Genomic DNA, 25860 nt, shown 5'->3' with positions numbered 1-25860 from the left:
CTATACGATTTCATTTCTTTTAAATTTGTCAAGATTTGCTTTATGGCCCACGATATGGTTTATTTTGATTTGTTTCCTGTTATCATTTGGAAAGAATACATATTCTGTGCTGTTGGATGGCGTGTTCTCTGAACGTGGATTATTTGTTCTATTGTTGAGTTCTTCCACGTTGTCAATTGTTTTCTAGTTATTCCGTGACTGCGGAGAGAGGCGTTACAGTCTCTAGCCATAGTTGTTGATTTATGTGCTTATTTCCGTTCTTTCAGTTTTTGCTTACATATTTTACAGGTCTTGGCTTGGGTCCATGGTTGTTTTGGATTTCTGTGTCTTCTTGATGCATTGACTCTTGGTTCGTTATATAATGTGCCTCTTTGAAATGTGCTTTATCTGATAATAATATTTGATGGGTAGATGATACACCTGTTTTTAATCTTTTGCTTTTAGTTTACCTATATAATTATATTTGAATGAATTTCTTAAAAACACCAGATAATCAGGTCATGCCTTTTAAATCCATGCTGCCGATCTGTTTTGGAGGGTGTGTTTAGATTATTAATTCGATGCAATTGCTAGTATGTTAGGTGTCAGTATTTCGCTCTCTTACATGAAATATAGAATCCCCACGGCCTTTTAAGACTCTTTATCCCCGATTTGTAGTGTAATTGGTCTGTAACATTTTGTCTTCTAATATGGAACCACATCAATGTTATGGTGTTTCTTCAGCCTTCAGACATAATTTAGAAAACTCAGGAAGAGGGACTTCTGCTGTGTTTATTAATGTTTTAGGTGTTTTTCTTCCTCCCCGATGTTTTACGCTTCATTCATTTATTGCATCCTGTGTGTTTAGACAGTTTCCTTCATGTCTTCTCCTTGGGGGGCATGGGTTGGGTGTTTTGAGGTGGAATCTCTAGTCCGGAGCACCCTTGAACGTGCTATGTAGCTTGGGTTGGTCTTGACCTTTTGATCCTCCTGCCTCAGACCCTCGAGTGCCGAGGTGACAGACATGTGCCACCACACCTGGCTCACCTGATACTATTTTTATTTTCCTTGGCATTTCTGAACCCTTTTCACTTGACAGTTGTCAAGTGAAATAAAACTTGACAGTTTCATTTCAGCGCTTGGGAAACATTGTACCCTTCCTCCCTTTTCTGTCTTTTATGGTTTTGAAGGAGAAATTCACCGCCATTCAGTTTCGTCCTCCCTATAAGTAACTTGTCATTATAAGTAACTAATCTTACCTGTGCAGGTCAGGGCTTCCAAAATGCTTTGCTTTAATTTGCAAACATATGATGATGATAGATCTTGGTATTTGGAGGATTTATCCCATTTTGTAATTGACTGGGATTCTTGCATCTGTAAGTTTATGTCTTGACTTCCAGCCATTGTTTCTCCATGTCCTCTTCAGCCCTCTTTCTCATCTCCTCCCAGTAAGATAGTAACAGGACTATTAGATTTTCAGTAGTAGTCCCACGGGACTCAGACACTTTGTCTGTCTGTCTGTCTGCTGTCTTTCTTCCGTTGTTCCATTTCCTGGTACACAGACCTTTCCCTACTACTTCTCCTTTCTTTTGTTGTGTGCATGCAGTGAATTCTTTTATTTTGGTCACTGTATTTTTCAGTTCCAAAATTCCTGTCTGGTTCTTGTAACTCCTGTTTATTGACTGAGATTTTCTACTGCTTTGCTGAGGCTTTCTCTGTTTGTTTGTGTTTCAGGCATGTTTGTGGCTGCTCCTTGCAAAATTTTATGATTGTATTTTTTTTATTATGATTATATTTTTAAAGGATTTTTCAGGTAGTTCTGTCATTGTGGTATTGGTATTTTGTTTGCTTAGGACTTTTTTTTATTGAAATCTAGACATGTGGAGTATTGTGTTACAAGCGTCTGGATCTGATTTAAAGCCTTTCTCTAGTTTTCTCTGAACTGCTCTGACCCAGAGGGGTCTGCTACCCTGTTACTGCCTGGTGGGGTTCAGTTCTCTATTTTCCTGCTGGAGGCTGAAGCCCTTTAATCCCGCATACCTCCCTTGATGGGAAGGTTGGAAGCACCTTGTTACGTGTTCCATCTGACACTGGGGTAGGAGAGATGGCCGTGCTGGTTTGCAGTGAAAGTTAGTGGGTCTTCTAGCCTCTGATTCCACCCCAGTGTGGAGGCAGAGGTGTGCTTCATTGCCTTGTTAATGCATACATATAACATTTACCATCTTAACTAATCTTACGTGTGCAGGTCAGTGGAATTAAATACAGGGTAAAACTGAAACTCTATACCCACTAAGTAACAACTCCCCATCCCTCTCCAAACAAGCCCTTGCAATCGCCATACTGTTTTCTATTTGTGTTATTTTGTCTACCCTAAACTCTTCAGAGTTTTTTTTTAAATGTTTGTTTTAGCCAGGGCTAGTGGTGCACACTTGTGAATTCTGCACTCCGAGAGGTTAAGGAAGGAGGATTGCAAATTTAAGCCCAGTCTGGACAATTTAGCAGTTTAATAAGACCCTGCCTCAAAATTTTACAAAGAAGAGCTGGGGATGTAGCTCAGTGAAAAGGCTCTGGGTTCAATCCCCAGTATTTCTCTCAAAAGTTCATTTTTCACTTCTCTTTTAGCAAGGGATCAAACTTACAACCTCATACTTGCCAGGCAGGCTCTTATACCACTAAGCTAAATCCCTGGCCCCAAAGTTCATTTTCTATGTAATGTCCAGTTTGTTTAAGCAAACTCGGCAGAAAAAACAGGAAAGAACACATCTACCCTGTTTTTAAAGAACTGGGAGAATTCTTGCCCTCCATCACTTAGGAAGGACTTTAAAAAACTGCTTATGAACCCAAGGTGTTTGGTTTTCCAGAGATAGTCACGCTTTACGAGGAAATACCTTTTTTTCTTTAATGAATGGCTTTTTAGTCATAGAAACTCAGGAATCTGTGGACTGTAGGGCACGCTTTAGGGGCATGATGAAAGGTTAGTCTTGGAGACCCAGAGTCTCTCTTGGGTCCTGGGGAAGCCACATTTGGACTTTGGAAAAGAATCAACCCCAGACTTCTGGAGGGAAACACTGTTTCATGACCCTGGCCAGAAAGTGTTACAGAGACTTTCTGTGACACTTGGCACTCTGCTAATGGGGAGCAAGAAGGAAACCCTTGGTTAAGTCAACACTGTATGCTCATATTTCATTTCAAGGGGCTAAGCCAACATAATCAGTTCCATATGTCTGGCCTCGCCCCCTCCAGGCATGACTAGTTGCACCTTTGCAACAAGACAGACCAGGTGTTTTACATTATGGAAATAGTCACTGCTATTTGCTGCGTGTCTGCATCTGCTGAACACTGCAGTATTTTACCTGCACTACTCGGCTCCGGTCTCTTAGAGTGGACACATGATTTGCACAAGGTCATGTGAGCCTGAGCTGGGGCTAAAGCTGCCCCTGTGACTCCAGAGTCCTTGTTCTCACCTCCTCCTCCTGCAGCCCCATCTCCCCCAGGCACATGCAGTCAAACCTGGGCCTTCCAGACCCTTGAACAGCACCCGCAAAGCCTTCACCTCCATTCTCTAGAGCTGGAATCGGACCCTGGCTGCACCAGAGGAGATTTTTAAAAAAAGAATCTTGGTACTCAAGGTGCACTCCAGACCAATGAACTCAATCTCTGGGGGAGACCCAGGCACCAAAGGTTTACAGAGCTTTCCCACGGGAGTCTGTAGGGCTGGAGAGGATAGTGGGAGAGTGGGAAGAGGCTGATGCAGAGTTATGGTCCCACTCTGCAGTCTTCTTTCTGGTTGCATTGGTGCCTGCCCTGACCCTCTGGAAGGGATATAAGCATTGCAGTCTTCTTGGAAAGCTTCTTTTGCAAAGCACTTCTGCCAAGAAAAAGCCAAATACCCATGTCAAAAAGTGAGGGGCAGGGTTGGGGCAAGTATGAGGCCTTTGCTGAAGAATGTGCTCAAGGCCAAGGAAAAGGCCACGTTAAATAAATTTAGCAGAGTGGTCATTCCGATAAGCCTTTATGTTCTGCTCAGAGATCGAAGCCCCTTCAGACCCTCCCAGCCAGGGTTCAGTGGGGCTAGCTAGCTTGGCTGGCGATCTGGGGTCCATTTGTCCCTCCAGAGCTCCCCTTTGTCCTGAACTAAGCCTGGGAGGGCTGATCTATGCCACAGTGGTCCACAGTGACCTCTGTGCCACATAGCCTGAAATTTAAGCATAAATCAGTGTCCTGCTTTTTACCCAGCAGCCCCGCATTGGCTGGGGCCAATGTGCAAAGTCTGACCCTGTCGCACTGTGCTCGACTGGCCACTCCACTTTTTCTCTGCTGTCACCTGGGCTTTCAGTGCAGCATCACAGCTGTGACCTCTTGGGTCACATGTGGCCTCTGACCACTTACTCTCCTTTGTTTGCCCTAAACCCTAGCCATGTTCTTTCCAGCTTCGATTTGAGGTCAGGATCTTCCTTCACAGGGCTTCACTGTGTCTGTGCATATGGACAGCCCAGGAGTCCCTTGTATCCCGCAGATGGTGTCAGCTTGTTTGTTTGTTTTGTTTATTGGAGACAGAGTTTCACTGTGCAGTTCAGCCTGGCCTTGAACTCAGTTTGTGGCCCAGGATGGTCTCAAACTCTCAGTGATCCTCCTGCCTCAGCTGCCCAAGTGCTGGGATCACAGGTATGTACCACCATGTCCAGCCTGGCATTTTTTTTCAAGCAATTTGAGGCCTGTTGCTACAGTGAAGTTAATGATTACTAGGTGCAGTTAAGGGCTGGTCTATCAGGCCCAGTGATTTCTGGTTGAAAGTTACTTTTTTCCTCTTACTAAGACACATTACTATTCTTTATCAGTGTGGAAGCCTTTGAGTTGCAGAAATTCAAACTATACCAAGTAGGACATTTTTGTTCTTGTCCTTATCTTGGGCAGCAAGGAAGCCACCTAGGAATACAGTTCAAAACTATCCACATGGATCTCAGGTGTATGACAGTCTGGGGTTCAGTCCTTCCTCCTGGGGATAGGGTGGCAGGCCAGTGTATGGTCTACAAACCCACTCCAAAAGGAGACTTTTTTCCTCCCAACCACTGTGGGTCTGCTGTTCAAATCCCACCCACCGTGAGGCCACCCTAGAACGTCCACATGCCTGGGTAAGGCATGCTGCCCCAACAGCCCATTTATACCCTGTGTGCCCACACTTGCCCACGCATGCTCTGTGCGGTGAGAAGCAGACCCTGGCAGCACCTGGCTGGATCCTCATTCTTGCAACTGCCTTTGAATCTCTTCCTGATTTTGAGGCTGAATGTCTGAGAACTTGGCTGAGAAGTGGCTCTCCCAGGCTGGCCCTTGAGGTTCACTCTTGCTCTGTCTATACCCTGACTGCCCAGCCCTTCTCAGTTCCACAGGAGTATGAAATAGGCTGGTGGCATGCAGCACCTGAGGCTGGGGGCCACTGGAGAGGTTCACCAGGTGACCGCCTCTATCAGCCTGCAGGGTTATCCTGGCCAGTCCTCTTACCCCAGCCCAGAGGCACTCCAGGGCCAAGAGGCTGCTTGCTATGTCCACACACACAGCCTTAGGACCTGTGATTTCAGCTTCCTTTGTGTACCTTAGACTGTGATCATGGGGCTGCAACATCAAAAGGAGCTCATGTTAGGAAGGACAGAGGTCAGCTCCAGAGAGATGGAGATATTCCAAGGTGCCCAGAGCCCTTCACATGATACACGCTTTCCTTCCTGCTCATGGCTGGCAGTTACTTTGCTCCAGCTTCTCCATTCCCCATGCATTATTTGAGGTAGATGCCACTAATTAACCCCAGCCTCCTTCCCACAGTTTCTGGCAGCAGAAATTCCTGCTTTTAGCCAGGTGTGTTGATGCATGCCTATAATCCCAACAGAGGGGGCTGAGGCAGCAGGACTTCAAATTCCAGCCAGCATTTCAGTGACTCAGCAAGACCCTGTCTCAAAATTTAAAAACAAAAACAGTTTTCTAAAAGGACTAGGGATATAGCTTAGTGTAAAGGCCTTGAGTTCAATCCATAGTAATGAAGGAAAGAAAGAAGAAAGGAGAAAAGGAAGAAGAGAAGAAAAGAAAGGAAAGGAGAAGAAAAGAAAGAAGGAAGCCATTCCTATTTTTGGTAGCAAGCCAGCGAGAATTTAAAGGGAAGCCAGTAACAGCTATCTGAGCAACTCTCTCGGTTCTGTGCGTTATCACATCATGTCTCCTCCCTCCTGCCTTCCCTCCTTCCCTCCCTTCCTCCCTCTTGCCTTTCCTCTCTTCCTCCTTCTGGAGTATGTCGATGGCCGATTCATGTCAATTGTTTCTTCCAAGGTCCTCTTTTCCTCTGGGGGTCCAGACAGGTTAGCGCCTTCTGAGTCTGTGCCTTGGAGCAGTGAGGAGCTGGTGGAGCCCAGTTTCCCACTGCAGAATGGCTGGCTGACCACTGAGCAGCACTGCCTGCCAACCTGTCTGCCTTTGCACTCTTTGGTTAACAAATATTCATGGGTTTAAGAGTGGGATGTACTGGTTGGTCACACAGGAAATGGGCTCTTTACTTGCATCCCCCCATTAATCAACTTTGGGTCTAGGATTCCCCAGATGTCTGGGCCATTGCACCTATGACCCCTTTCCACTGCTGTCCCCTTCTGGCCATACAGTGTCCTCACCTGGACCACCTCTGCCCTGCTCACACTTCTGAGCTCTGTGCATAGCACACCATACGCTCCACAAACGTTCATTACGTATCGGCCCCATGCCCTGCATCATGCAGTGTTGAGAGGACGTGACCTCCAGCCCCTGAGGAAGCTAAGACAGATGTGCTCAGAGGAGCAAGGCAGACCCACACAGGGAAGGGCCAACACCCCAGCCCTTTCTTATTGGGTGATTGCTGATTGTGTCCCATAGGCCTGCCCCTGTGCTGGGCACTGGAGGAAGGTGATAGGGACAAAATCCTGACTTCAAGAAGCCAAGGTTTGGAATCTAGTCAGCGACAGAATGGTGATCACAAACAGGAAGCAGATGGTTGGGGTGGTTCCCTGCCCACGTCTGGAACTGGGTGGGACTGAATGGCTGTGAGTTGGCAGTTGCAGCTGCTGGAACAGCTAGGCAGCCACTCTTGGGCCTGAGTGAGCCAGAGGCTATGTATCCAGGGCTGCATGGCAGCGTTTACCATGAGAAGTCAAACTTCCTAATGTGGCTGCTTGCTCAGGCCACACACTGGAACAACCTTGGAGGAAGGGATGTGATGTTAATCTTTGCTGTTAACTTGGTGGGCTTCAGAGATTTCCCCAGAGGTTAGTAGAGCATGGTCCCATGCTCCTGGGAATGTCTGAGTGGGTGATGGAGGCGTGACCTTGGGGATCTGGTTCCTGGCCCCTTTCTCTCTGGCCTCTTGCTGCTTCTGCTTCCTGGCTGCCATGAGGTGAGCAGCTTTTTTCCTGCCATGTCCTTCTGCCATGTGTTTTCCTTGCAGCCAGACTGCCATGGACTGAACCCTCTGAAACTGAGCCCAGATAAACCTCTTCTCCTTAGGCTGTCGATCTCAGGTATTTTATCCCAGCAATGGAAAACTGACCAATATACGGGGGAAGCACAAAAGAAACAATTTAAAAAGTTTTTATTGGTACATTTTAGATATACATAATGGTAACATTCATCATATAGAATTTGAATGTGTACATGATATATCATAATTCTTTTTCCCATTTTCCTCCTCCCTCCAATCCCTTTCCCTCCTTATTTATGAAAGCTTTGTTTCTATTTTTTCCTTCTATTCTTTTTCCTTTCCCTTCCCCCCCCCCATATTTCCCCTTCCCATTTGAATATTTTCTTCTTATTTCACAATATCTATTATACATTTTGGTCCTTATTTACATTTTCAGCTTCTCACCCCAGAGAAACCATGCAATATTTGAACACGTGTCTGATTTATTTTTCTTAAAAGTATGGACTCTAAGAACATCCATATACTCAGAAATGTCTGAAGTTTATCCTCCTTCAGGACTGAGTAGTGCTCCATTATGTCAAAAAACCCACTTCTTTATCTGTTTATTCGTCAGTTGATTAGCATTTGGGTTGTTTCCAAGAGTTAGCTATAATAAACTGTGCTACTATAATCCTAAGTGTGCATATGTCACTGTGGTATGATGCTTTTCTTTCAGGAAAACACCAAGAAGGAGAATAGCTGGGTCAAATGGAACCTCTAGTTTTAACTTTTGAGGAGTCTCCATACTGATTACCACAGTCTGTACTCCTGCCAGTAGTGGACAAAGGTTCCTTTTTCCCCACAGCCCTGCCAGCATCTGTTATTGCTTAATCTAATGATAACAGTCATTCTTTTTGGGGTGAGATGGAATTTCAGTGTTGCTTTAATTTGCATCTCTAGAACGACCAGTGATGTTGAACATGTTTTCATATATTTGTTTCCATTTCTATTTTTTCATCTGAGAAGTGTGTACTAATTTCAGATGCCCATTTTTGGACTGGGACTTTACATTTGAGGGGTCTGATTTTTTTTAGTTCTTTATATATTCTAGTTATTAGTCCTTTGAAGGACAGCTATATTGTAGTTTGTGTAGTTTGTGTAGTTTCCTATATTGTAGTTTGTGTCGTTACTCTGTTTGTGGTTGCTTTTGCTGTGCAAAAGCTTCTTAATAGGATGAGGTCACAGTTGTTGATTCTTTTTTTTAAATTTTATTTTGAAAGTAGTAAAATATAGCAGAACAAGACAGAATAAAGCCAACTAAGATCGTACAGTGAAATTGGTACAGAACTTCACAGCAGGTTACCGGGATAACAGTAATAGGTATATTTCATTATCTCTACAATAGTTGTTCTTTCAATCACGTATATCAAAATTCAATGAAATACAGAACATTATAGAACTTATCAAAACAGAATACTGAATAAAGCAGTACCATTAATCAGAATAGAGCAAAACAGTAATAAAAATATTTGCCTTCAAAGAGATGGTAGAAGGAAATCCCCCTTATTTGCTATGGCCATCCTCCCAGGAGATGCTCAGATTTCTGGTTCCTATTTGCTAACGGGGGGGACAGGAGAAGGAGGGTAGGGGAAGAGGGATGTTTGACTCTAGGACGCATCACTAGGTTCACTATTGGTTAGCAGGGAAGCAGGCTGGTTGCTTGGCTTCCCAGCATCCTAAGTTCCAACATGGCGTGGATCTCAGGAGACACTGGTGGTTCTCCTCCTGGAAGGGCCTCAGTCTCTTTATTTCCTTGCAAATGAGTTTTTGTTCATAAAGTCTTTGCCTACACCAATATCTTCAAGAGTTCTACCTATTCTGTCTCCCAAAAGATTTAGTGTTTTTGCTGGGAACACAAAATTTTGGTGCATTTGATACATTTTGATTTTAGTTTAGTGCATGGTGAGAGATGGGTCTAGTTTTAATCTTTGGCATGTGGAAAGCTAGTTTACCCAGCACGATTTATTAAAGAGGCTGTCTTTCTTCGAGTGAAGGTGCTTGGCCCTTTTGTCAAAGATAAGGCAGCTGAGTGTGTTTTTGAGCTGTTTTGTGCATCTTTTAATCTGTTTTTTCCTAGTTCCATGGTGTTTTTATTGTGATAACTTTGTAGTGTAATTTCAAGTTAGGGATTGTGGCTCCCTGCCTTGCCTTTGTTGCCCAGAATTGCCTTTGGTATTCTAGGTCTCTTCTAGTTTCAAATGAATTTTAAGATTGTTTTCTCTAATTCTGAGAGGTATGCTGCTGGTATTTTGATTGGGATTGTATTAAATCTGTATAGTGATTTTGAAAGGATGACCATTTTCAGTATATTGGTTCTTCCAACCCAAGAACAAGGCATTTCTTCCCATTTTCTGATACCCTCTTCAATGTCCTTTTTCAGAATACTGGTTTTCAATGCAAAGGATGCCATCAGCATAAGAATGGGGACTAAGTTCCAGTGTATGGACTTTGGGGGAGCACATGCAAGCCATTGAGCCTCCCTTCTCCCAGTTCATCACTTCCTTTCCCTCCGTTAACGCTTGAGGCCCTCCGCCCTTCTGCCCCTGGGACAAGTGCCTTCTTTTCTCCTGTAGGATTATTGCAGTAAATCTTGAATGCCATAGGTGCCTCATAAATATTTGTTGGCAGTGAAATCATTTGACATACTTCTCAAAAAACAAAGGAGGAGAGCAGTTGTGTTTTCAGCCACACAGAGCATAGAGTGGTTGCAGGGTGAATTTGCTGTTCCTGACTACGGAAGCATCCCTTGCTTGGGTGACCTCCCCCCACTCATTTAGCTGCTTATTCATTTAGCAGTTTGGTTCCTACAAACTGTAGGTTGGACCCCAAATTGTAACGAGAGGTCATCTTGCAGGATCAGGATTATGCAGCTGGTTTCCACATTTTACTGTCTGTGCTTCAGAACATCTTTGAATTATAGCAAACGTGTATGAGCTTTATAGGTAGAAAACAGTAATGTTATTAAGTAAGTAAATTGAGGAAAATATTATGTGTTTCCCACACTTCTACTTTTTTGTGTTCTGAGAAAGAGATGTATATTTAAAGGGAAAGCACGGTTGCTTGGAAAAACCCCCTGACTCCTGAGTTTTGGGGAGCTCGGTGGATGGGAAGAAGGGAAGGTGTCCTCGCCTGTGCTAGGGAAGTTTTGACTTCCCTCTGAAGGTCCAGTGACTGAGTCAGCCCACACAAAGGCCAGTAGGCAGAGGAATGGGAAAAGCATTCGGGTTTATTATTGTGCCAGAACTCAGGCATCATAAAAATGTGAAACTCACACAAGGGCCACATGGGTGAGATTTAAATACCCAGTTCCTGGGAGAAGTGGAGGTGGGGCTGGAAGCCAGTGGGGGGGGGGGGGATAAACGGGGAGTACAAGCCCAGGAGACAGACAATAGCCTGGAGCACAGCTTCTCTGGATGTGGTTTTGATTTTTCAGACTCTTCCTCTGTGATGTGAGTTTACTATTTTTAATTTTTTTGTCTTATTTGTTTGAGCAGGAGGGTTGAAGGCAATCCGTCCCTCTTTGGTGGATCTGGTGCTGAGGTTAATAAGAGGATTCCAGGGATGTCTGGCCATTTCCTCCTCCCTGGGTGCCCCATGGGAAGTTGGAAACCATTTATTTTGGGGAGTCATTTTCTGAGAGACCCCCGATCTCCATACCCCGAGATAAATACATGCTTCCAGCCCCTGGCCAACCCACAAAAGCACATAGCAACCCTCATTCCTGCACAGCCTGAGCCATGGTGGAGAGCGTGAAAGCTGGACCTAGAGGCCCTGGGGGAGCCCTGGCCACTGCAGAGGGGTTTGTGTAGTCCAGGGTGCCAAGGCACAGAGAAAGTTGGAGGAAAAATTCCTAGACCCCTCCATTCTGCCCCCAATTCTCTTGCTTCTATGCGTCATTAGCCATTAGGTGCTTGGCTGAACACTTAGGCTTCAAATCCTTTTTTAGGTATCAGTCAGCTAAGTGGCCTGGGTTGTTATTCACCATTTCTAGTAAGGACCAGCCACACACACACACACACACACACAGAGAGAGAGAGAGAGAGAGAGAGAGAGAGAGCTAAAAGTACAACTAATGGAAGCCTATATTTTTAGAAATACTTGTGGGCCAGCTAAAATAAAAACATTTTCTGGTTCATTCCAAGCAGGCGGACATTTGCTGGAAGCTCCAAGTCTGGGACATATCTTCTTGTGGACACAAAAATTGTAAATTATCTCTCTGAGACTTGTAAGACAGCCTTTTCAGGGCTATTGGCCAAATGTCTGGTGAAGTCTGTGGCTGAGCAGATGTACGAGAAATGCTCTTAGGTTTTCCTGTGCTGTCGCCTTTCTATTGAGTGGAGTATTAGGACGTGGGATGTACAGTCACCACATACAAGTTTTAAATTTTATCTGTATATTTGTATATCCATGGTAGGAATGTTACTCTGTCAGCCTAAAGGCCCCTAAAGGAGGAGGCAAGTGAGTGTACGTACCAGAGGTGTGTGGTAGACAGATTTTGTTCATCTTCTCTGGGGGTACTGAGGATCTCTGCTTTCCCGCCATCATAGTCTAAGAACTCGAGCCATGGATTTAAAAGCTAAAACTGAGGTGTTCTCTTTTGCAGTGATTGCTGAAACCAGGGAAGAAACCAGACCCTCCCAATCACTCCCAAGGAGCCTGCAAGTGGACCACAGGCCATTTTCCTACCCTGACACCAGTGGGTACCAGCCTGCTTCGATGCTGTCACCGACCCAGCCTGGAAGGCCACATCCAGGAGACACGGCTGGCCCCCAGGCCACCTCTGCTGCAGCAAAGCTCCGACCACCTGTTGCATTTAATCACACAGTTGGACACATAATACTTTCTGAGCACAAAGATGTCAAATTTAATTGCTCCATCAATATACCTAATATGTACCAGGAAACTGAAAGTGTTTCCTGGTGGAAAGATGGGAAGGAGTTGCGTGGAGCACATAATACAGTTACACAGTATTATCCCGATAATGAAGTCACGTCAATCATTGCATCCTTCAGGTAAGTGTCCTTCCTTCCTTTTTCAGTGTCATTATGCTAATGTTACCTCAAAAGCAAAAGCCTCCTAAATAAAAAAAACTTGCCTTTGTTTTCTGTTTAAGTGAGCTTGATCCCTTAGCGAGTAGATGGATATAGTACCTGACAGTCTGTATTGTTGATTTCTTTTAAACTGAGCTTGGACTCACATAACTAACCACTGGTTCACAGAGACTCCGGGGACTGGGAGGGCTGCTTCCCTCCCAACCTGCAACTCACTATCAAGTACAGCTGGATGCAAGAGTTCTACCAGCGAGAGGAACTTGGTTTTTGTAAGGGAAGAGCCAACAACAGAAAATAACATGACAAGGATAAGTCAATACATATCAGTTATAATCATCAATATTAGCGATCTCAATTCACCAGTCAAGAGTCACAGCCTGGCAGAATGTGTATTCTGGCAGAGTGTGTATTCAGAGTCCCCTGCTCTCCCGCTGACCGAGGGAGCCTGTTTTAGAGCCACAGGCCTCTCTTCACACCACCTCTTTGGTATTCTGGCTTCTTTCCTCTTCAGCCAAAGCGTTTTGGTTTGCTTTTTTCCTCCTCTTTTTTGTTTCTTGGTTTATTTGACTACCTAGTCTTATTAATGGTACACGTGAACGGTGTGCACTGTGATATTTCAAAACATGCATACAGAGTGTCCTGGTCAAATGGGGTAGTTGGCATTTTCCTTTTCTTCTCATTTCTTTATGTTTGGAGTCTTCAAGCACCTGTGTTCTAGATCTTCCTAAAGTACATAATGGTTGTCATTATATCTTAATATAATAATACTGTCGCAGAATTCCTGATCTCATTTCTTCTGTTGAACATAGTTTTGGTACCTACTGTGCATGTACCATGTCCACACCACCTCTTCCCAGCCTCAGGTAATCACTGTTTTGCCTTGAGATAACTTTTCTAACTGAATGTATTTGTGTGTGTGTGTGTGTGTGTGTGTTTTGCATGAGGTCTTCCTTCCACGTACAGCTGTAGAACTGGCTTAGCTTGTGGTTGGCAAGAATTCAAAGTGAGCTTAGAGTCGCTGAGGGTTGAATCACATTGTCTCTGTGATTCGTTTACTCCTGCGAGCAGCCTTCTTTGATCTGTCCTGTTTTCACTTTCTCTGACCTGACACTTGGCATTGTCCCATACTGTGTTATGCTCTTTGGTGAATAATTTTGTGTTTCCTTTGCGGAAAACCACGTCCTAGTCATCGACAAATGTAATAACTCCAAGCAGAGTTTAGTCTGTTAATACTTCCCCAGCGATGTGCCATTTTGCCCATTTCCTCCAGGTTGTAGGCTTGGTCGGTGGGGAAGGAGTACTAACTTCTGTGGCTTCCCTTGGTTGATGTAACGGCCTGGCGATTTGATTGTATTCTTTTCAGTATCAACTACAGAAAGTGGATGTTTTAATAATACATAGACACAGCCTCTGATTGAGAAAATGAAGTCATCATTCAGTAACAAGTGAGGAGTCATTTTAAGGCTTAGTAAAAGTGGCACCCTGGTCTTATCAGGTGTCACTTGCGGGGAACATAGCACTGTCATCTCTCTGGGCATAGCCAACCTGTGACTATGCATTGGTGGCCACATCTCCTTGGCCTTCTCTCTATAACCTTGGGCACAGGACTGCCAGCTCTAGGTCTGCTCCAAGGAGCCAATTTAAGGGAACTTAAATTGGAGGGTTTTTAAGCTGGGAGTAGCAGTGGCTTTATTTTGCTTTAGGTTTCAGGAGGTGAAATGGGTGATATTTTGAGAACTGTGGGATTCAGCAGTTCTCAACCTGTATTCAGCTGATTATACATAATTCATTCTAAAGGAGAAAAATACATTTTTTTGTCATCTTTTTTATCGGTACCAGGGATCAAACTCACGACCACACACTTACAAGGCAAGCGCTTATGCCGCTAAGCTAAAGCCCCAGCCCATAAAAAATACTCTTCAAACCAAGCTTTATAACAGAACCTTAGAGGACCAGAGTCTTAGAAGTGATGTCTATTCAGCTGAATCAGGTGGCGTTTAGGACAATATCAAATGCACCGTCATAAAGTCATGTTCAGGTGGCACGGTAGCTGTCAGGTGATACAGTGAAATAAATTGTAGTGACTGAATCAAGATTACAAATAGCCGTGTAATTTCTTGGTGGGAGACAAAGATGTTAAAGACCCTAAACTCGATACTTTAACATAAGGACACGGAAGTCCTTTAAACAGATTGACTTTCCCACAGTCAGGAGGCAGTGGACTGGTCACACTTTAACAGGGGACTTGACTTGCACACCTGTCACACCATCACTTTTCATGTCTCATGGGCCCTCGAGGAAATAGTCCCTGGGAAGACATAAAAATAGTTTCAGGCTTTTCCATGTTTGTATTTATTAAGAGTTCATTAGCCTGCAGTTTTGCTGGAGTTGTCATTAATAGCACCTACACAAACCATATATATTTAAGGAATGTGCTATCGCAATTGTTTGAGGGGAAGAGAACACAAAAATCTATAGTCTGTGTGTGGTCAAAGTTAGGGGGAGTCTACAGAAAAATATATAGTTTTTGAAGTTAGTAGCAAGACGATCTTTCTATATGGTATTAATATCATATACAGCAATTCTCATTAAGTATGGACAGAATTTATAGGAATTTTGAAAATGATGAGGTCTCCAAATTGAGGAGCCCACAGTTTGTACCTGTGCTTGCCCTTTAAATATGGAGCAATTGTGAGATTCTAGAGGCTGGCAGTACTGTGGATGCTCACACACTTGTCTTAGGATAGGACTGCATCCCATAAATCCATCACAAGTTGAAAATCTCCTGAGTCAAAAGTGTTCTGACTGGGGCCAGGGATCTAGCTCAGCAGCATAAGCACCTGCCTGGTAAGTGCTGGTAAGTTGTGGGTTCGATCCCCAGTACCCCCCCAAAAAAAGTGTTCTGACTGTTGGTGGGACTGGTGCAACCACTGTGGAAATCAGTGTGGAGATTCCTCAAAAACTAGAGTTGGAGGTCCCATTTGACCCAGCTATGCCCCATCTGGATATCTTCCCAGAAGAATTAAAAGCATCATACCACAGCGATATATGCGCACCCATGTTTATAGCAGCACAATTTGTAATAGCCAGATCTTGGAAACAATCTCAATGCCTATTGACTGAGGAATGGATTAAAAAAATGTGGTATTTTGGGCTGGGCATTTAGCTCAGCAGCATAAGCGCCTGCCTTGCAAGCAGGCAGTCGTGAGTTCGATCCCCAGTACCAATAAAAAGGAAAAAGAAAAAAAAAAAGAGATGTATTTTTGTACAATGAAGTGCACCCCAGCCATAAAGAAGGATAAACTGGAGATTTTTTATAGGCAAATGGATGCAACTTAAGACCATACTCATAAGTGAAATAAATCATGCATGCATGTGTAAACATTGTACTGTCTCACTATTGTGAGAAGCTGAATGAAACAATATATGCATATATATAATATATGTATACAAATACATACATATACAATATGCAATGTATATACCACTGTTACCCCCTAATTATTGTTATGAATTTTTTTGCTTTAAAATAAAATAGATTTGAAAAGAAAAAAGTGTTCTGAATACATCTAAAAAAAAACCCCTTCCTAGCTTAGTAACACAACACAGTCACAGGGCTGACCAAGGGCTGAGGCTGGGACCACTCTCTGACATTATAAGAGGAAATTGTGCCACAAATCACTAGCCTGGGATAAAGAGCCAATATTCAAATTTTGAAGCATGGTCTCTACTGGATGAGAATTGCTTTCACATTGTTCTAAAGTCAAAGCACTGTTAAGTCGTACCATAGTAAGTTGAGGCCCATCTATATTTAACTGTCCCAGCTGATGATGCGGTTTAACACACCAGAACTTTGGTTTCTGTTGGTCTTTTCTCCTACCATTGCTTCCATGGCCTTTTCTCAAGGTAGCCCTGTCCTGTCAGGTTGCTGTCTCCCTCCAAAAGGAAGAAATGACTATGATAAAGTCATTTACACTAAGGAGATCTGAAACTATTACTGGTGACATCACTTTAGACACCGAGGAGTAGAGACTTTTATTCTTCCTAAATCCCAACACATAGGCAGCAGTACACCAGTCCCCAAATGGTCTCCCCAACCTGTGAAAGTGGTTTGCTTTCTTTTTTACATCTGTTGGATGCACAGGTAACTGATGCAATGTCTGGATATTGAGACAAGAAAGGCTGACACGGTCCCTGTCTATCCGCTTGTGGTTACAAGGCATGGAGGGGAAGGGCAGACCCAAACATTGAGGGCAGAAGGGCCCACGTTGTGTTATCACCATATGCTGAGCTATTATTTCCTTCAGTGCTCAGATCTGGCCTTAAAGCATCATTTTAAGGGTGGAGAATCCTGCATCAGGACCAGAACAAGCGACCCTGCTGGTACTACAGAGTGACTGCACCTTCTTTTCTTTCTTTCTTTCTTTTTTTTTTTTTTTTTTTGTACCACAGATTGAATTCATGACCTTTCACTTGCAAGGCAGGTGCTTATACTGCTGAGCTAAATCCCCAGCCTAGAGTGACTGCATCTTGCAATCCAACCTAAGTTAATTATAATGGCAGGTGGGCTGGAAATAATAGTTCACAGGTAGCTAAATACGAATGCCACATCCTTGGGAAAGATTGAAGGAGATTTACCATCATGTGTAAAAAGGCTTCTGAAAGATATTTATTTCTTACATTTTTACTTTTATTAGTACATGTTTGAAGTACATAATCATTACATTCTTCATGGAGAGTTGGTATATGTACACACCATGTCTTAATTCTTTTTATTTTCTCTGTCTCCCTCTCAAAATATTTTTAAATAGCTTAACTTGTGTGTGTATGCATTTTTAAGTTTTTAAAATAATAATGTGTACAGTGGGGGAAATAGTGGCACATAATTCCACCACACTAAGCAGAAGTTTTCAGGCATATGTGAATTTAATATTCTTGAAAGAAATTAGTATTTTATTACATAGATGATTATATATGTTTCATTCACACTATATTAAAAGTCTTCAAAATACTTATATGGTTGTACTATGCACCATGGTATTCTGCTATTATAAAACAGAAGCAAATTAAAAGACTGCAATTAAAATTATAAAAGGAGACCATTAAAAAGTAGTTTCTTTTCTTAAAGAAGAGCTTACAACTAAAACTCTAGGAAAAAAAATTATAAGAGGTGTGGTAAGCAGTTAATAAAATCCTTATGTCATTTTCTTGGAATTTTGTAATATTTGTGGTTATCAGGATATTTATATTTTTCATTTACCATGGTCAATCTTTCATGTTAAACAAATATTAACATTTGTACCTTAAGAACAAAGAAGTAGTTTCTTTTTTTTTTTTGCTTTTGAGACAGTCTCATATTGTGATTCAGGCTGGCCTTGAGCTCATGGTGATCCTCCTGCCTCTGCCTTCTAAGTGCTGGAATTATAGACCTGTACCACCATGCATGGCTAAAAAGTATTTGCAAAATGCCAAGGTTGGGGGTGTATACACAGGAAAAAAATACATGATGTGGTATTGCTCATTTTGGGTCTACTCTAGGCCAGTAATTCATGTTTGGTTTTGTTTCCTGTTACACTGGGCGCCTGGTATTGCTGATAGCCATTTTTTATTGATAAGTGTGGAAAACACTCAATGTCTGCTAGTAGATTGGAGCATGCATGAGAAATACTGAAAGCCCACAGGATGGTCCTTCCTCCTGGCCTAGGCTTGGTTGTATGGACTCTGGCCGCAGCCCTCCGAGAGCATTTACCAAGCTTCCTTTGCAGGACTTGAGTCACTGGCCCAGCCTCCTTTGGGGGCTGTAGCCAGTAACCGCCTCCTCTGCATCCAGTATCAGCTTGTAACTGTAGTGCCCCATTTGTCCAGGCTCCAGGACCCTGCTTGGTTGAGATCTTTCCCTGGAGTCCCCTAGGAGGGAGAAAGTGTGTGGCTACTATTAGCTGTAATGTCTGACGTAGCATGTCTAAAGCCCTCTGGCTTAGACAAAAGTGTCCTTTGTCAGGTGACACATACCAGAGTGACAGTAGTCATCAGACTAGAGGACTAGGGAGACTGACTTTAAAGCCCAAGCAAAAACCGAGACTCCTGGAAGGCAGCAGGTGTAATTATTGGGAGATTTGTGGTGAAGGGAAAATGTTTATTGTTGGTTTTTTGTTTAGTCTAAGAACTCCAGGACTCCTCAAGATTCCAGTATAGTTCCCAGGGGCTGAAGCTGGAAGGATTTTTACTTTCTTGGAAATTTTCTTTGTAAAGATGTTAAGCAGATAGTTCAGATCACCCCAAACCTTGTGCCCTCCAAGGCTTCCTGTCCCCAAGCAGTCTCCTGTCTCCAAGAGATGCTGTGTTTTCAGCCCCCGCCTTTCAGGGTTAAATGTTTACCTAAACTTTGCCTTTCTTGGCAAAGCTGTCAGCTCTTTATCTCACTGCTTTTGGAGGCCATGAAAGTGGAATCCTAGGTAAACAATTAGCAGAAATCTAGAAAATCAGAACTGTGCCTCCCCCGAGGCTGGCCAGTACTTGGAGACTGAGTCCAAGGATCACATTGGCTACATCCTCGACCCATTTTGTATTTTGAGATAAGGTCTTGCTAAATCACTGAGTTACCCAAACTGTGCCCAAACTTGTGATCTTTCTCCCTTCACCTCCCAGAGTGCTGGGATTACAGAGCTGGTGCTGCCATGCCTGGCTAAGGCCATAATTGCTCTAGCTAAACCACCAGTGAGCAGAGTTCGTATTAACTGCAGAGTTGATTATGAGGCTTCTTTTCCGTCTGGAAGTCACTTGCACCTGGATTATCCATCATACCCCAGCAGCAGCATTTGAACCATGCCAGGTGAAACTGGGAAACTCATCAATGGGTCTAATTTTTTTGTTGTAGTAACCATTCGGAACATAAAATTTGATAGTGTACAGTTTGGTGGCACTGGGCATGCATGATCACTGCCACCCCTCTCCAGTTTATTGTCTTGCTGAATTAACATTCAGTCCCACAAAGCACGAAACACCAGGACACCCCAGCCCCTGGTCACTGGCGGTGTCCCCCTGCCTGTCTCTGTGAGTGTGACTGCTCTAAGTACTTCATAAACGCAGTATCTGTTCCTCGCGCCATTTCTGAGCAGCCAGCCCTGTTGGGCAAGACTGAGGGACTGAGGGACCGAAGAGGTGGCACTGCAGGTCTACGGAATGTCCTGGGGCTGACCCAGCTGCGGCTGGCTTCTTGAGCTGCCAGCACTGTGGCTGTGGCCGGCCAGGTGGTTCCTGTCTAGACATCGAGAATGCGTTTGTATCATCTTTTTCAACCTCCTTGGTCCAGATGTCTGTGTGTCGCCAAAATTTGGAGAGGTTTTTTATGCCTCTTTTTTTTTTTTTGGTGCACTGCTGGGGATGGAACCCAGAGCCTCCGACAGGCTGGGCGAGCACTCTGCCACTGGTCCATAGCCCAAGTTTCCTACCATTTTTTAAAGCATCACACACACAGGTAAAATACTCCAACTGTTTAAATACACCCCCTCCATGCCAGCCATGGCCTCTCTAGCTGGGGAGCTGAGGTGACCCCGCTCTTCAGTGTCATTCCAGAGACGTTCAGTCCCCATGCAGTCTTGTGGATGTGTCTGTGTTCCCAGTACCATGTGTTCATCTAGTGGAGCGTTACCCACAGCCATGGTTAAACCAGGGTTCACTTTGTATATGTTTGTGGCCATGGTAATTCTGTTTTCAGCTGAATCATACATTATAGTAAATTATATTTTACTTCTTGAGTAGCCTTTTGATTTCCCAGAGTTTCCTTGCAGGTGTGTGTGTGTGTGTGTGTGCGCACGCACGCGTCAGAAATTGAACTCAGAACCTTGCGCTTGTCTGGCAGGCATTGTACCGCTGAGCCATATCCTTGGCCCCTGGTTAGTGTGCTCAGTTTTCTAAGAATCGATCACTCATTCTTCCTTGAATTCTGAAGGGAAACATGGTGTCACTGTATGCATCTCCGGCTTTCACAGTGATTCATTTTCCTCCCCTGGGAGATACTTGTCCTGGCCCCCTGCTCCTCAAGCCTCAGTCTGTACACGTTGCTGTCCGGATCTGGGCCCACCTGAGTTGTTCTGTGTCATTTTGCTGTCATTTCAGGGACCCCTTCCCCTCCTGCAATCAGGTCCTATTTCTCAAAGCCTGGTTCTCCCTCTTTCTTGGAACCCTGGTTCCCTCTTTCTTGGCTCTTCCTCCCTTACTCTGGCTCAGAACCCTTCCTTTACTCACTTCCTGGGATGTTTGTGTCTGAAAAGTTTCTTTCCCCCACCCTGAGCTGGTTTGACTGGATACAGATTCAAAAAGAAAAATAATTTCCTTTGTAACTGTGAGGTCATTGATAGATTTCCTTTGAGCTCCCAGAGTGGCTCTTGAGAAGTAGGATGTGGGCCCAATTCAGTTATCAATGGCCTGCATTTCTCTCCCGAGGCTTTGGGGTGATGTTTGCTTTACCTCAGAGCTGAACTTCCATAGTGGGTTCCTCACCACCTGACTCTTCAGCCCACCCAGGCCCTGGTGAGAGAAAGATCCACTTCTGTAGTTCTGGGGTAATTTCATGAGTTATCCTTTCCTCTCCTTTCCCATGCTTTTTCTGGAACTTCTTAGTCACCAAAGTTTACTATTTTGAACTCAGGGCCTATCCAGTTGGCCCTCTGTGGAGACTGGGTCTCCTGACTCAATAGGGAAGGGAGATGGTGGGGACAGCCACTCCTTGGTCTCCGCTCCCAAACCACAACGTGGGACAGGCCCAGCCACTCCTCTGTCCCCCGTCCCAAAAGTCTTGATAGTACCAGGGGGCGATGGGCCTGGGCCTGCTAATTAAGACAGGTACCCAGCCGCATGCAGACTGCCGAGTTCTCCCTGGAGTGTGTGAGGAATGGCAATGTTGGCATCGTGTTCCCTTTGTGTTTCCTGTCACGGGCTGGATTTCCCTTGCTGGTTGGTTTAAGCTACCCCTTAAGGTAGCTCATCGTGTGCCATCTCATTTCTACAGGGCACGCATGCAACAAACTCTTACTTGCGCCTGTTTGCTTCTCAGGTGTTCTAGAGCTCTGCTGGTGCCCTTCCTGGAGCCATGCCCTGTGTCTCTCTGCGGCTTTCCCCTTCCCTCTGGGCCCTGTCTCCCTGACTGCAAACCTTCTCTCCTAGGGTGCCCCAGGCCTTCAGCCAAAGCCATCTGTCAAAGGCTCAGCTGTCTGATCACCTAGTTTCTGTTGTCAAAGCCTGGGCCCTGCCCGCAGGAAAGGATGGTACTCAGATGTGTTAGGGAAGCAAGTCCTAGGAAGGACCACTTTTCCCTCTTTCTTTTTCCTCTGTGTCTCGGTTCTCTTCACGTTGTCTCGTGAGTGGCACCTTTAAGTCTACAAGGGCATCCTCCCTCGAAGACCCGAGAGTATCTCAAAGCCTCCCTCATTCCCGCTTCCCTTCCCACCTTGCCCCAGTGCAGCTTCTACATATATTATGTAACATGCTGCCTATAAACACGTTACAAAGATGGAAAGCAGGGTGCCTTTTATACCAGAGCCTGTATTTCTTAACAGATAATGTTCCCAGAGAAAAATCAAAAAGATAAAGGAAGCCTGTAATACATGGAGCCTTCAGCTTGGGAGTGCCAGGCTATCGACATCCAAGACAGATAAAGACGTAGCCATGGACTTGTACTTGGTGACACAGGACAGTAGCAAATGCAGGGGTGCTGTCAGTGACTGACCTACAATGACGACAGAGGCATCAGAAACCTCCATGCAGGACAAGGGAGTGGCTGCCGTCCAGTGTCAGGGCACTTGCTGTCCTGGGAACCTAGGTGAATATTAAAACGTGCCAGATAATGTGTGTGTATGCAAAATGGGTTCTAGTCTCAGGCGGTTATTTAGGGTATGGAGCAACTGTCGATGAACTCTGAGACTTTAGTCATTGTGACTACCACCGATGGTCCCCAAATTTCCAAAATGCCTTGAGGGGCTGGTAGCAAATTCTTCATGTACAGTTGATCCTAGAAATCACAACAGGTGATAGATAGCACATGTGACAAGCAGGGTTCATCGGATAAATGGAACCAGTAGGGTGTGTGTGTGTGTGTGTGTGTGTGTGTGTGTGTGTGAGAGAGAGAGAGAGAGAGAGAGAGAGAGAGAGAGAGAGAGAAAGAGAGAGAGAAAGAGAGAGAGAGAGAGAGAGAGAGAGAGAGAGAGAGAGAGAGAGAGCTGTGCTTGGCACCCCACTAAGGAATTTGCTCACCCTGTAGTGGGGATGGCAGATCTGAGGTCAGCAGGGTGATGGAGGAGGCACAGGGAAGAGCTGGTGCAGCGTCTGGTCCTGAGTCCGTTCGAAGGTAAAAGTTCCGCTTTCTGGAAGATGCCAGTCTTTCCTAGTGAGGCCTTCCACTGAGTAGATCAGACCCCCATTCGTTCATGTTGTGAATAATAATTTCTTCACTCAAAGGCTGCTGGTATGCAAGCCAGTGACATCTGAAAAATACCTTCACAGCAACATCTGGACTGGTGTTTGACTGAACAACTGTCTACCACGGCTGCACTAGCTGACATATAATTTTAACCATCATAGCACATGACAACGAAGTTGGGAGAACTTTCTCTTCCTGTGTCAGGGACTCAGTGGATAGTCACTGTAAATATCTCTGTGTTCTTCTTTGAAGCATAACCAGCGTGCAGCGCTCAGACAATGGATCGTACATCTGTAAGATGAAAGTGAACAATATCGAGATTGTGTCTGACCCCATCAACATCGAGGTACAAGGTAAGTCTGGAGCCTGGAGTGTCCCGTTGCATCCGTTGCCTGGGAGCTGTCCTTGAACTTGTGTTCAGTGTTTTGTGCATAATATCTAGAATTTATCCTGTTTGTAACTCTGCATGCAAACCTTTCAATCCATCAGCACTGAAATCTTACAAGACAATCTTCTTTCTAAACTTTGGTACCCTGGGCCTAGGTTTGCATTCTTGGCGTACAGCCGCGCACCCTGTCAGTGCGGGCCACATGGAGGAAACAGCCTTGGTGCTGCCCAGTGGTTGCTCCCCTTCCCTGGGAGACTGCCCTGAGGGGGGTCTCTGCCTTGCTGTCCTCTCAGGCACCCCAGCAGCAAGGCCATCGATCGGGCCCCTATCTTATGCTTTCTCCAGAGCCTCCTCATCGCAAGGTTTAGAACAGGTGATTAACTTTCAAGCAGAAGCATCTCCCACTAAAGGGCTTCTCCACTGCATTCTTTTGTGACCTAAACTTGAGACTCACTAATGGCAGGAGGCCAGCAAGAGGGGACGGAGGGAGGGGTGTGAGAGGCAGAGAGAGAAAGACATGAGGAGTCCCCTTAGAGGTCCTTTCCTGACCTTTCCATCCCAGGCTGGACAGAGAGAAGGAGTCTCCTGCATTTGCTGTTCATCTGGAGAAAATGCTTATAGGGCATTTTATTTGTCCAAATCTCAGAATGATGCCCAGGGCAGGAACATGTTAAATACAAATAGAAAAACATTGAAATTGGAAAGCAAAGAATCCTATTTCATGTATTTCCTATGTCATTCTTGCTAGAACCAGATCTTAGAGTTCTGAGCTCCAAAGAACACAGTTTGAGTGCCTGGTGACAGTCATCTTGACCTGGTAAAATTCTGAATAAAAGTTGAGTGTGGTGGTGCACATCTATAGTCCCAGCACATGTGAGGCTGAGGCAGGAGAGTTGTCATAAGTTTGAGGCCAGCCTGAACTACATAGCAGGACTCCGACTCACAAGAAAATTAAAAAATTCTTTTTGGACAAATGCACTGGCTTTCTCTGAGATTTTCCCAAGCTTCCTGATAGCCCTTATTTTGAAATGATAGTAGATTTTAGGACTGTGCTGTGGAACTGTGTCTATTCTGTTTTCATGAGCATGTGCTTCGAAAAATGTCCAACCCTTACTCTAATGTCTGGATTTTGCCTGTGTGCACATGCACACGTGTGTATGCAGGCTGAGGATTAAATCCAGGACCTCACACATGCAAAACACGTGCTCTGCCACCTGAGTTACAGCCCAGCCCAGATGTATAGATTTGAAAATCCATATTCACTCATTGGAAAATCTCTCTCTCTCTCTCTCTCTCTCTCTCTCTCTCTCTCTCTCACACACACACACACACACACACACACACACACACTGTACTGTCTGCATAGCTCAGGCAGATCCAAGACATAGCTTTATTTTGACTCTGTATTTGTTTTGGTGAGCAATTCTGGCAACCTGCCAGCCAGTCCCGTGCTATTGTGCAACATCTGAGGTAAGAACTGTGCGTGCAGTCAGGGTTGTAGCTCAGTAGCAGAATGCTGACCTAGCAGGGGTAATGGATTGGATCCTCAGCACTGGAGAGAGAGAGAGAGAGAGGCTGAGACAGAGACAAACGGGGGGGGGGGCAGAGACAGAGGCAAAGAGAGACAGAGACAGAGAGAGAGAGAGAGAGAGAGAGAGAGAGAGAGAAAGAGGCAGAGGCAGAGACAGAGAGAATATCTATGGTAAATCTGTAGATCCTTCTGGGCAAACCAGTTCTGGGTCAGATTTTATAGCCTCTCTGGGAAGATGTCCTAAAGCGACCAGAGGTGACAGGTAGGAATGAGTCTCTGGAGGTCAGAGGGCGGACCTGGCAATGCAGACCTGAATTAGTGTGTGAAGAAACCTTGTCAACCTCTTGGCAGTCACTGTCGCTCCCCCAGGGGCTCTGCCTCTGGGGTGGTCTGACCGGCCTTCCTCTGACTTTCTCCCTGCAGGACTTCCCTACTTCACTAAGCAGCCCGAGAGCCTCAATGTCACCAGAAACACAGCCTTCAACCTCACCTGCCATGCTGTGGGGCCCCCTGAGCCGGTCAACATTTTCTGGGTTCGAAACAGCAGCCGCATTAACGAGCGGGCTGAAACATCTCCCTCTGTTCTAACTGTCCGGGGTAAGTCCAGGCGTGGGCTTGTTGGTGCACTGATTTCATTTTCTCTGACTGTAGAAGGGATGAGAAGTCTGGTGACCGCTGCACCCCTCAGCAGCGGGCAGTGGAGAGGATGTATGCACAGCTAGGACCAGGCGGGTGGGCGGCAGGTAGGGATCCCAGCTGTGAGGCTTCCCAGGCCAGGGGGAGGGGTAAGTTGGTCACGAGGCCAAATCCCCTGCCCCAGGAAGCGTGCTCACATCTGTGGAGGCAGCACCTGTCCTGGCGGGGGTCTCGCACTTAGAGAGCCACCAAGGTAGAGGTCTTGGGTGTGTGGGACAGTGAGAGTGGCTTGGTCTGGGTGCTGCAGCAGGAAGTTGGTGAGTCACTGTGGGACTGGGGCTGAGCTGAATTCCATGGTCATCTTGGTTTCTATCCAAATGTGAGAGCCCTGGC

The 25860-nt window shown here is 45.1% G+C and overlaps 1 protein-coding gene across 3 annotated transcripts in view; it reads left to right on the top strand.

Moving 5' to 3' along the window:
* The window catches only part of Mertk (MER proto-oncogene, tyrosine kinase), a 98586-nt gene that overhangs the window by 8132 nt on the left and 64594 nt on the right, over nt 1-25860 (top strand). For 2 of the 3 annotated variants that reach the window (XM_063229980.1, XM_063229979.1), the window contains exons 1-4: nt 7190-7253; nt 12048-12456; nt 23165-23265; nt 25255-25428. In XM_063229980.1, coding sequence (XP_063086050.1) covers nt 7205-7253; nt 12048-12456; nt 23165-23265; nt 25255-25428 — 733 coding nt within the window. In that variant the 5' untranslated portion in view covers nt 7190-7204. Of the gene's footprint in view, nt 1-7189; nt 7254-12047; nt 12457-23164; nt 23266-25254; nt 25429-25860 lie in introns of those variants that run through there. The other variant, XM_063229982.1, reaches the window with a different exon arrangement.

This window comes from Cavia porcellus, unplaced genomic scaffold, assembly GCF_034190915.1.
Source record: "Cavia porcellus strain 051 isolate PalLab524CR breed Dunkin Hartley unplaced genomic scaffold, mCavPor4.1 scaffold_18, whole genome shotgun sequence".
Taxonomy (NCBI): Eukaryota; Metazoa; Chordata; class Mammalia; order Rodentia; family Caviidae; genus Cavia; species Cavia porcellus.
This window is presented reverse-complemented; position numbering and strand designations above follow the sequence as displayed.